The sequence below is a fragment of the Gordionus sp. m RMFG-2023 genome, chromosome 3 (genome assembly GCF_954871325.1).
Source record: "Gordionus sp. m RMFG-2023 chromosome 3, tfGorSpeb1-WG-v2, whole genome shotgun sequence".
In the NCBI taxonomy this organism is placed as follows: Eukaryota; Metazoa; Nematomorpha; class Gordioida; order Chordodea; family Parachordodidae; genus Gordionus; species Gordionus sp. m RMFG-2023.
Genome location: NC_088777.1, coordinates 20,636,005 through 20,649,530, shown reverse-complemented (window position 1 = coordinate 20,649,530; position 13,526 = coordinate 20,636,005). Strand labels below are relative to the sequence as shown.

General features: G+C 24.6%; 1 protein-coding gene across 1 annotated transcript in view; it reads right to left on the bottom strand.

Annotated features, from left to right (window-relative positions):
* The window catches only part of LOC135925745 (uncharacterized), a 34,973-nt gene extending 28,944 nt beyond the window's left edge, over positions 1-6,029 (bottom strand). Inside the window, exons 1-3 of the mRNA XM_065461206.1 lie at positions 5,950-6,029; positions 2,745-3,039; positions 1,623-1,686 (exon numbers count right to left, since the gene is read on the bottom strand). Of these exons, the coding sequence (XP_065317278.1) occupies positions 1,623-1,686; positions 2,745-2,998 (318 nt within the window). The 5' untranslated portion in view covers positions 2,999-3,039; positions 5,950-6,029. The remainder of the gene's footprint in view (positions 1-1,622; positions 1,687-2,744; positions 3,040-5,949) is intronic.
* Between the last annotated feature and the right edge of the window lie 7,497 nt (positions 6,030-13,526).

Genomic DNA, 13,526 nt, shown 5'->3' with positions numbered 1-13,526 from the left:
TAAAATTTTTATAAAAATATAAATCCTGCATATTCAATTTTTTTTCAGCCCAACCCCTGTCAAAATTTAATTTTTAGGATTAATTGAAAAATATTAATTAAACGCATTTTTATAATGATAAATAAAATAAAAATCGTTAATTGCTTTGTCCTAATCGGGAACTCCTACAACGGGGTGAGTATGAAACAAATGTCTTAATTAGCAATGGGATATACGCACTTGAGACAATTGTATTGCACCCCCCCCCCCCCATAGTACTCCCTCATAAGATGTATCAATTTTTTATTTATTAAATTACATATTTTTTCATTCGAAATATATTAGATAAATGAAATCTTATCTTTTTATAAATTCTCTTATTTGTTGCATATTGAAAAATTATTATATTTTTGAATTTTTAATTATATTTTAAAGATCAATGTTTTTATTTTTGTGCCATAAAGACGACTTTATATTTTATAATATTATTTAGTATGTAATTAAGGGGAGGGGTATGATGCACATTCTACATCTTTTTCGGGGGGGGGTATATATTTTATCTTGTTTTAGAGACTCATGCTAATCCCAGGGAAGTTCTAATTATCTAAAAACAAAAAAAAATTCCTATTTTTAGGACCAAGCTCAGATATTTTTTTAATTTAAGGCCCGAGTTAGCCTCTTACTTGTACGGTTTTAAGATAGACTAAATATTGTGTCTGACGATGCTTCCTAGATATTGTTTAATTTTCTAGTTAAAATAATAGAAATTTCTAATTTTTAATTAAAGAATGGAAAAGTTAAACTTTTCTTCTCAATCTCTAATTCTTAATACATTAAAGGCGGGTGTTCAAGATAGAGTTTCCAAAAAAATAATTTTTTAATGTATTTAGGTAAAAACTCTCAATAGTATTATTTTATATTATAATTTATTTATTAAAAAATTAAATATTATGATTTTCATTTTACAAATGCATAATAATGCATCACAAAAGTTTTATTTGTCTCTTATAATATACAATGATCGTTTTCAATATTCAGTATTTTAAGAATAAATAAATTGAATATGTTTACTTAAAATATTAAAAATTGTCAAGTCTTTTATTATTTCTTATGTATCAATTTATATTACATTTTGATTTTATCTGCTATTTTATCTAATATTTTTTGTTTTTGCAAAAAAATTTTAAATACCTTAATTACACATATACATATCCTTTTTAAATATACATTAATTTCCCAAAGGAGACGACTACTATTATGTCATATAATGACCGATTGTAAAATTTTAAACAATTGAAAACTTTTAAGACCCGACAACACTTAAACACTTTATTCCCTGTTTTGACTATTTGTTTTAAATAAAAAATTTGTTTGTTTATATTAAATAATTAAATTTATAAGTGGGAACTAAATTATTAAATTAAATGAATAGGGTGTTAATAAGTAATATATTTCATTGTCATCCTTTGTAGTTTTCATCTTAAGTGCTATAAAACTAAACTCTTAATAAAATAAAAGCAAGGTTTCCGATCAAAAGTACCATAAATCAGCATTATAACATGTTGGAGTAGCGATATAAATTTAGATAAGTTATTAAATAAATACTCAATAAAAAATATATAATAGATTTATTTATAAATTACCTGAATTAGCTGTGTTCGACTCATGATGACGATAAACATAATTATCAAAGGAGGAAAAGAGTTTCTGATAAAGATTATATATTATGTAACAAAAGTTAACATGAGATAATATTGAATACATCAATTATAAAATATAAATATAGCCCGTTTTTCCTATGATTTTTTCCAGTATCTAGTGTTTTAATTTTTTAAATCAATCTCAATTAAAAAATTTCTATAAATTTATAATCTATCGAGAAATGTTTATAAGCGATTTGACATGAAATCAGAGACCTGCAGATATCCATTTTTTAAACAAAGCCCGAATTTTAAAAAATATGTTTTACCGGGCTGTTTTTTTTAAAGATAATTTTAAGGCCAGAATTGATTTTTATAATTTTAAATTCTTTTATCTATATAAATTGTTTTAAAGAGAAATTGAGAATTTAGAAAATGAATGTAAAATGATCTATTTTCCCAACTAGTTAATTGATATCGTTTAAATTTATTTTAACATTGACTTGACCCATATTTTGTAAAATTTGAAGCTGGTTCTTTAAGCTCAGCCTAGAATTTTAAAATCATACTGTATTTTATGGCCCACTCAGGGCCTGCTTCAGGGTCAGATCTGCTAATCTCAGGATTAAATACATTAACTTTTTTTTAAATAAAATTTCTATATGCAGAGGGTCTAAATCATTATCAATGATATTATTAATAAATATCTAGATCTTACTTTTTATCTAGTGTTGTTAAACGGCTAGATCTGAGCCGATTTTTAATAATGGCTAACTCCATATTTTATTTAGAAAAATATTGTGCAAGGCTGTCAATATTGTTCATAGATGGCATAAGGGTTAAGACATCTTATTGGCGAAATCTCGAGACTCGGGCAATATTTTTCTGACTATAATACTGAGTACCCGGTTTTAAAAAATCGGCTCAAATCGAGCGTTTAACAGTACAACTTTTATCTCGTTCTCTCATAAAATAATAAATGGCTGGCTGTATCTTTTATTACCCCGATAGAATCCTTTCATCTAACAAAATCTCACTCTTAATTAATAAATGTATTTTTACATTTTTATTCGTATTTTCGAACAATGATTTGAATTCTATTTATTAATATGATGATAAAATTACCTTTCCGATAAATAATTAAAGCGCCTGACTACTGTCCAATAGTATAAAATATATTCTATACTGTACCATAAATTGGCCAATATTATTTGGATACAAGTAATCAGATAATATAATGTTATACTCAATAATAAAAATATGATGATAGAGGAATAATAATTTTTGATTGGTTTCTGACGATTCCGATGATTGATGTGTAGAGGGATGGTATTGATGGCCGAGAGAAACACTTGTGCGTAGTTGACATTAAATAACATTTCATTGTCGAAGAATTGTGTTTAACGGTTTGGTCTTTACCCTAAAAATGTAAGATATTTCAACAAATAGTTTTAAGAGATTTCTTGAACTAAAATTTAATAACTCTTTGACAATTGAATCAATGTTTAGCTTCATTGAACAAATTTTTTGAAGAATATTCCATAATTTAGATTGATTGTTTAGTTAATTGTAGTCAGTCAGAACCGGAAATATTCAGCCACAACTTTATGAATAAGAAATTTACTAATTTATGAGAATTTTTTGAATGTAATCTAGGACAACATATGCAATGACAGAAACATTTGTCCTTTGATTTAAAAAGAAATACATATTAAAGAATATAAATATTTTAAATTAATTGTTTTTCAAATAAATCACCACATATAAAAACCAAATCTTAAATTAAAATAGAAAGATGATTTTTTTTAAAAATGAAATGCTTAAATATATTTAATTTTAAATAAATAAAACATAATTGTTTTGAATAAAATTATAATAAATAATTTCCATTATAATAAAATAATTTGATAAAAAAAATGCTTAAAAAATATAAATTTATATGAAAATAAAAAATATCATGATAAATAATATAAATGTTATGTCCTAACCTAAGAATCTTCACGGAATTTTTTTAAAATATTTTAAAAATTATACTGTTATATATTGGATACTATATATTCATATATATGTTATTTGGGATATGGAATCCAGGGATTTGGAATCCCTCAATACCATATAATTACTCATTTAAAAATCTGATATGATCGAAGATGTATTCCAGCATGTATAGAGTACTCGTACTGCGAATCTAGGCAATTCAGTGAACTTTTAAACTATTAATTTTTATATAGATTTTTTAATATAAATTAGAAAATACAAAAAGTATATAACAAAAATTGTCTGAAATTTATAGGGTAGTAGAGTTGTTTAAAATTACTATTTAAAAGAAAGTTATAAAAAAAAATAACTAGTTACATTACTAGCCACATTTTTAAAAGAACTAGTTACAGTTATATTTCAAAGTAACTAGTTAGATAAAGTTACTTTAGAAATTATTTACATAACTCATCAAAAAATTTTTTATTAAAGTATTTAAAAATTACAATCAAAAGAATTTGTATATAAAAATACAATTTAAATAAAAAAAATAATTGTACTGAAAATAATATACCACAATGTTATATTTATTTGCACTGAATAAATATTATATATTTATTTACACCGAAAAATAATAATAATTAACACAATATAATATTTATTTTTCAACCAATTTTAAATAAAGTTTTCAAAATTGGTGCCCAAAGGTAAAAAAACCTTCCCTAGACCATAAAAACGTTTGACAGGTGAGCGCTTGTTTATAAGTAATAATTTTAAATTTGGTAAATCACCATAAAAAAAATGAATAAAATGAGATATATATATTATATCTCGCAAATTTTAAAAAGTAACTACTTACTTTTGACGTTTTACATTCTCAATAATGTAACTAGTCAGTTACGAATTTCTTTCTTTAAAAAGTAATGAGTTAAAGTTTTTTTGAAAAATACAAGTTATGTTAGCAACACTAACTGAATACGTAAGCTACACATGTTGGAATATACAGTCAAATCAGATTTTTCAAATTTAAAAATTGTTCTCAGTTGACGATTTAAAATAGAGAGATTAGGAATCCCCATGGATTCTATATCTCAATGCGGTTAAAATATAATCTTATCTTTTATATTGGAATTATTTTTGAAATTATAATTAGGACAAGGCGAATTTTTTTAGACCCCTAGTTATTTGTTTATATTTTTAGATGATAACTCAAAAAAATCTTAAATGGCGGTCAGATGACTATAATTCAATCGACATATCTAGCATACATTATTTTTTAAGATGAATGGACGACATTGAACTGTTTATATTTTATATAATAAAATTTATTTTACAAATCGTATATTCCAAAATATTTATATAAGAAAATCAAAAAATTAAAATATCTAATGGAAAATAATGTTTAAAAAAAGAATATTCATTTGTTCGTGATTTGAAATAACCTACTTGAATATTGATGTATCTCAATAAATAGATGGATGATAGCAAGGTATATTATTTTTAATACATACATAAATTGACTTTAGATTAAACAACTCTCGCCCCCTTGACCATTTAACACGAAATAAGTTTTTTTTATTACATTTTAACAATGCTTTAAACACTATCTTTAATGTGTAAAATATATCATTTTTCAATGTTTACAGTATCAGGTAACATGGACCCCCCATCTTCCTTGTAAATTTCTTTTAAGTAACAATATGAATTTTTTTGTTAAAACATATTTTTTTGAATAAATATATATTTTTTAAATTGAAATGATCTCTTATCATTAAAATCTAATTATATAGTAAGTAGATTCAAGAAACTAAAAATAAGCTTTTTTGTCATACTATGATGATTTTTAATTTGTTGTTACCTGATGTTATAATTATTTAAAGTACGGTTTATTTCATAATTCTTCATTTTACCTTGAAGACTCGGATATTTGTCTTGGCATTAACCAAAATATAAATGACTTGAAATAATAAAATTTAAATTGATATAAACACAAATTAAAAAAATTTTAAAACTACAATTATAAAATTTAAAATAATAAAGTAACTTGACAAAATACTATCTAAGCTAGCTAGGCTACTGATAATTTATGATTGATATAAAATGATAATATTTGAATTTGTAATAAAAAATATATATACTTAATATATTATAACACATAAATTGTATAATTTATGATAGCAAAAACCAAAAAATATGGCTATTGGCAATCAAAATAAAGGCTAATTTAAATTTAAAATTTTAGGATTATTGGATTTTATCTATAATTTATGCAAAAAGTAAAAAATAAATTTTTAATATATTCGCTGTAAATATTTTGAGAGCGTATAATTTCGATTATATTAATAATTTCTACCTTTTTATTGCTTAAAATTTGGAATTGATTAATAGAGCTTTGCAATTCGGCCCAACGTCGCGATTGATCATAAAAAATTGGGTCGGGCTTGGACTTGAATACTTTTTTTAAAAATCTGGTCAGGTCTAGACATAAAAAAATGTAACCAATAAAATTATAAATAGTGTTTTCTCTTTTTAAACAAAACAATCTTTCGATTATTTCTGTGATTAGAACAAAGCAATTCGCGATTTTATATAATTATCTTTATACACGTGCCAATTATTATTTTATTCGAAAAATAAATATGGCTGAAGCAAGCTCGATCTTAAAAAAATAAATAAAATTTCGGGCCGGATTCGAGCCGGAAATTTTATTAGGATTAGTATAATGGTGAGCAAAATATTAATTTGTTTCATAATTGTTGGTTACATTTACAAGTATAGTGTTAATTACTCGTTCTATGCAGATGGACCTGATTCTCAACTCTCAAATAATAGGTTAAGACTTAGGAAATGTTAATGACTATTCGAATGGAAATAGGAAAGAAAAAAGAAAGATTTTGATGTTTATTGGAACAAGTCTTGAAAATATATTCTTTAGTTGAAATAAGGGAGACTGGGGCTACGGCAAGTAGTAAAATGACAAATTTGATCGTCATTGAAAAATAAAATATTTAGAGAGGAGTGTTAAAAAAATTGGGAGAGTATGGTAGAGGGGAAAATATTTTTAGGAAAGTAATATTGTCATAGGCTTGGGCCTATAATAAGACTTTATATACGTATGGTTAAAAGAGAAGAAAATCTTTAAGAATTATTACAGCACTTCTATATATTCTTATATGTGGAAAGATTTTACGAAAGGATTGGTATTGTGTAATGTGCTGCTTAAGTTAGATAACATTAAAAGGCGTGAATATTTGATATAGTGCACTAATAGTTTTAAATGGCATATTCAAATTGTGTGAAATGGTCTATTTTATGTGTGCCTTTATTGTAAAGACTAATGTTTTTTTAAATATTCATAATTAGTTTTAGTGTAATTAAACAGCTTGATTTAGGTGATTTCAATTAATATTTTAGCCAAAATTATACTAAGCAAGCCTCGAGATTTCATTAACATGCGTCCATTCTTTTCACCATCTGTGAGCAAAATTTCCAGGCTTGCATCTATTTTTTGTCAATAATATTGAGTTATCCGTTTTTAACAATCGAGCCATTAACAACATTATTATGGAAAAATTATAGCAATACATTTGAAAAAATTGAGTTTATGTGTGAAATTTGATATTTGCAACTTTACCAGAAGAGTTGGGAATCCATGGTTGGGCAAATATAAAAGAGCACGACTTGTACTTAATTCTAAATAGCACCCTCAATATAAAAGGTAGAAAGCCTCGGATTTTTCTATTATTTTGTAATATGATGAGTCTATCCAATGATACAATTAATTTGAATCGCATAAAACAAAAATAAAATTTTATGGCAAAAGAGCAAAACACCTGCTATATTCTTTATTTGTTTCCTACTTTCTTTCTTCCTTACTTTCTTTCTTTCTTTCTTTCTTTCTTTCCCGGTCTCCTTTGTTACTATAATAATACTGTCCAGACAAGGAAAGATAAGTATATGTATTATGTATTGATAAAAATTAGAATTTAATTAGTTATTAGAACTGGAAATTATTAAAATTATTTTATAATGTTTTGGTGAATTCCATAAATGGAATAATTATTATTTTTTACATGCACCTCTAAATATTCAAAAATTGTGATACGATAGATAAAATGCGGAATAACTCATTGACTTAGTGGACTAGTTTAAAAGTGTCAAACGAAATTTTGCAAATTTAATATTTTGAATTATATGTTATATAAAAAATATTTAATCCATTACCTATCGTATTTTTGTATTAAATCGAGGCTTTTAATCATATATTCTTGCATTTGTTGTTATGTATACATATAATGTAGAAAAAGATATTTCTGAATTTTTTCTTTTTCTTTTTTTTAAATTTAAATTTTAAGATATCTTTAAAAATTTAAAATATCTAGTTAATTATAATAATAAATCCTTATGCTTTCTTTACAATTATTGCACATTATCTAATCCTAGTCAAGCTACCGGTGTGATTTTCAAAAAATAAATCTTTTTTTTCTCATATCAGAGTAATTAATGAAAAAAACTGACAAATTGTTTTTTTTTAAATTTCTTTTTTTTAAATAAATTTGATTAATTTTGATATATTATAACCAATATGTTAAGAGAAAGAAATGATTTGAGGTTGAGAGAGATTTTGGTATATTTATGAAGAAGAAAAAATTAGGAGGATAGATTAAAATGCTATATAGTTTATTTAACATTACCCAATGTAATTATTATAGATATTATTTTCTGAATAACATAGGTGTAACAATTTATTCATAAAAAGAATCCTATTGTGATAGATTTTGGAACAAAAGGTTAGTAATAGAATTTAATTAAATTTTTATAGTTTTCCGTTAGTACTAACGCATTTATATTAGTTTTTGGAGTATTAGTGTTGTTAAACTAATCTTTTTATGCCGATTTTAAAAACGGCTAACTCAATATTTTATCCAGAAAAATATTTTGCAAGCCTGGAGATTTTTCTTAAATGGTACAAAGATTTGGACATCTAATTAGCGAAATCTCCAGACTTAGACAACAATTTTCTGGCGAAAATATTTAACTAGTCTTTTTTTAAAATCGATTCAAATCGAACCGTTTAAGAACACTATAAAAAATCATAAAAACTATTGCTTGTAAATTAAATATTTGACCTGATGTCCAGTTTATTGCTGATAAATTTACATATTTTTTAAAAACTTGGTAGATATTTAACTATTCTATGCATTGAAACGCATGTAGTGATAAGGTAAAGTGCATAGTTTGGTGTTGGTAATAATTTTTATTTTAAAAAATTCTATTACCTTTAAAATATTATACTATTTTTTCGTCTTCTTTAACATTGCCGAGTAATATTAATGAACTTTACTTTATTATGTATTAGGATACAACCAACGATATTACATCACCAGTTTATTCTAAACACTAAACAGTATAACCGTACAAGTAGTGTTGTTAAACGGTCGGATTTGGACCAATTTTGAAAACGGCCCAATTAAAATTTTAGCCAAAATAATATCATGTAAGTCTCGAGATTTGGCAATTAGAGGTCTAATAGTGCGTACAAATTGAACGTTTTAACACCGCGTTTTAAAACGCATATCAATAATTTAAAATACAAAACGCAAACGTACTCAAATTAAACAAATGCAATTAAAATGCATTTTTTGCGTTTTGAAACGCAACTTTGAAATGTTCAATTTGTGCGCACTATAAACCTTTCTGCTACCTATGAACAAAATCTCCAAGCTTACGAACACTATTTTAGCCAAAATCTTAATCGGACCTTTTTTAAAAAAATGTAAAACCGTGTTTTATTTTGGTTCTTGGTTTGAAATTTTAAACATTTTTTATTCCTATTATTTTCATTCCGTTTTATTGTTGACGGAAAAATCAAACAAATTTCTTTTAAAAACTATTTTAAAAAAAACCAAACAAAAATTAAAGAAATTAAATGGAATTTTTTTTATTTTATATTAAAACATGAATAGGAAATAAGTAAATAACACATAATTACATAAAATTTATACTAATTTTTTAATAATATTTTTAAATTATACAAATCATTTAAAATAAATAAATATTATCTCAAAACAGCTATTAACCGGTTTAAACCGTTTCGAAATTAGTTAGAAAGGTTTGGTTCTTTCATTTAAAAATTTTCCTTTGACGGTCCTGTTCAGTTCAAACAATTTTAATGGTTTATTTAGAATTTGCTGTTCCCCCGCTCACAATTACAATGCTTCTTAAAATATTTTTGCGAATATATAATTGACGTTGATAAAGTTTTCTATAAAATTTTAAGATTATGAAACTTAAATATGGTGTGATACTTTTTTTTAAAATATAAAACACTAAAATTTATTAAAGCTCACTTGAAAAACCGTGGTTCATGTTTTTATTTTAAAATAATTATATGTTAAGTAATGTTTAATCTCAGTCAGATCAAGTATATATTACGTTAATTTAACCTCAGTAAAGGTGCGAAGTCAGCTAGGAGGAGATTTGGGGTGAGAAAATGCAGATAATTTAAATATTTTTAATAAATCTTTCACTTTCAATTAGTCACTGATTTTATTTAGGGGAGTCTATTATAAGTGTTATTAGTATTACAGAATGACCTGAAAAGGATTCTTTTACATAAAGACGCCTTACTAGGCTCGACAGGGCCAATTTTTCTTTTCTTTTCATTAAAATTAAATAAATTTTTATACATTTTCTTTCAAAAAAATGATATTTATTTAGTTGAAATCATCGCATGAAATATTACATCAGGCTTAAGGTCAAATGTTTATAAGGAATTTCATAAATTATGTGATTGTTGAATTCTACAAAGTTAAGGCATATTTATATGAATTTGGTATCGTATACTTTGACTTGCACCAAGACACTCCTATAGTTCAAATATTTTAGGAGCAATAGGAGAATATTATAAATTATTTATTTTTATCTAATCCGTATTTATTTAGTGTTGTTAAAAATCCCGATTTGTCGATTTTAAAAAAAGGATAAAATCAAAAAATATTATATAATCTTCGAGATTTCACTAAAGGTTCCTGATTCCTCAGGCAGCATTTACAAATATGCAAATGTTATTACCACCAAATCCTTCCGAATCTATTTTAAATTTTGATAGAGAAAAAATTAAATATTTGTTGTGAACATATTAAAGTATTCCATGATAAATTATTAGCTGATTGCAAAATGTGCTATAAAGGGTTGATTATGGTTGATAATGTTCCGAAAAATGCTATTGATACTTTATATAATTTTTTTAAACACATTTTACACTATTTTCATAATATATTAAAATTATAATATATCTAGCATCTCTACCCATTAGTATACCACTACCAATGGAACTTTAAGAATGATAGAAAACCTGAGAAGTACTACCTCTTAAAAAACGATTAAATAAATTAGCCCTTCTTTATAGTTGACATCAGTAACGTTACTAGCCTTTACTAACTCAGGGGACTCAACTGTTATTTTAAATTTCTTGCTATTTTTGAAAATGACCATTTTAAGAATATTATTGTGCAATTTATATTTCCAACATTTTATTTTTTTTTAATATACATAATATAAATGAATATACTTAATTTAATATTTTTTAGAAATTTCATAGATAGTCACTAGTCCTAATAATTTTCTGAAACTAGATATTCTTGAATAATTGCTAGAATTTTTTTTTAATTCCCCCTCCCCCCTTCCATAGCAAATTCCTAGTTATTACAAATCTTTGGGTATTTTTATAATATTTTAAAATAATTATAAATCTTGCCCACTCTATTCATTAGCACTTGCAAAAATAAAAGAACATTTTCTTCTAGATCAAAACTTATTTATGAAATCATTTAAATAATTTGCTCCATCACAAACGAAATTTTATATATTTTTTTGTAACTTGGCAATTTATATATGCAATATTTTTTGTGTATTAATCTAAAACATTTTAATTCTTAAATATAATTTATATATTACAAATTGGAACATTTTTTTCTAATAATTTTAAATGCTCAAAATATTCATAATTTTGTACAAATCTTTCCAGCATATATTTATTTAATTACAGTGATATATAATTGATGGGTAATAACGCCATTTTTAGTGATTCCAGGCAATTCCAAAAACGAATATTTTTAGCAGAAACTATGCTCAGTCTCTGGAGCTGATTATATACATTCCTTATTCTAGAATAGCATTTTTGTTCCTACAATTACATTTAGAATTTAACTGATAAATTTACGAAATATTTTGGTATTAGTCATTTTTAATTTTTTAGTCACTAGTTCTAATAAATTTACGAAATTTAAGATATTGAATAATGATTTCAATAAAAATTTTAGAAATTTTGCAAAAATTATCCCCCCCCCCCCTTTTTTTTCTTCTTTAAAGCAAATTCATAGCTATGCTCTTGTCGATAATATTATATTTAATTAATTAGGATGTGATAATGCATTACGGTCATCAGAAAAATAAATATGTAACTAATTTTGTATCCATTCTTTTATTTCTAATTAATGTATCATTAGAGGACGCTTCGTTCCTTTTTTTAGCATCTATCGACATGTCACATAATTATCGCAACATTCATCGTATTAACAATATCCTAAGTTGTCATTTTCCATTAAAAATATATCAAAATTATATAGATTTTATGACAATTTTGTAAAATCTAGCAAAATGACAAATTTGTAAAAATTGTGCTTTGTTATTTTTATGATTCTTCATTTATATTACATATTTATTATTTTGTTATAAAAATTTCCATCCTTTCATTTATGATCTTAAAAGAAAAGAAACCAATCAAGTTTTCAGTTTTTATAAAATTACTGAGTTCAAAATTATTTTATATTTTCATATATATTTATTTATTTTAAAAAAAGCAAATATTTTTTGGTGGAAAATAATTCACAGCCACAACACAAAAAAATTTAATTTTTATTTAATGGAAATATTAAAGCACGCCTGGTATTTTCAATCTTAAATATTATATACACATAAGAGATGATTTTTTTAAATTTATGTTTGAGATTTTTATTTGTATAAGCTAAAACTTCTCTAAAAAATGGTCATTTGGAATGGATTAACAAATAAAACAATCGTAAAGATGTTCCATAATTTTAGAACCTCTAAAAAGTGACGCAAAATAAAAATTGTCCACGAGTGTTCACTTTATGAAATTCTTTATTACCATGTCAAATGTTTAATCTGATTTGATCTAAAAGAATTTCGTTTAATAAATTTGAATCAACAAAAATATGGGAAGGACGGACCTGGAGTAATTGATCTGTTATAAGAGGATCTAGGCTTGGATGGCGCCAAATGAAATTTAATCTCGATGTACCAAGGTTAATTAAATAAACCTTTAATTTTTTTAAAAACAAATTAGGATTATTAAGTTATAACACTTTGATAACTAAAATAAGTTTAAAAAAGTGGAAGTTTACAAAATTGCAAAAAATTAAAAACAAAATCTTTGAAGAAAAAAACTACCTCTATATATAATTTCGCTAAATACTTAATTATACATAGTATAATACTAAAAAAAATGCCTATTAGTTCCATTGGTTTAATAAAATTATAAGAAAAAAGATTAAATTTACACATCACTTCCTATCCCTAATATATATGCCAGAATTTTATTCAAAAATGGAATTCTGGATATTTGAGGCCTATGAATCGCCTTGGGGTCCGAGGTGCAGGACGTGGTTAATAGATTCTAAACCTGTATTGTGTTCAAGTAGGGTTTTTTCTGGCGGGTCTCGTCAATGTCTGTAACATCGTTTTAATTGGGATATTTATATGCTCTGGCTTCTCATTACCCCTTACCTTATCCAACGTATTGAGATCATATATCAGATAGATGGAGTTTATGAAAATTGTCAGCTCTAACGTCATAGCACTGTTATATACTCCTAAAATAAAATAGTTTCCTCTTGCCATTTAGGA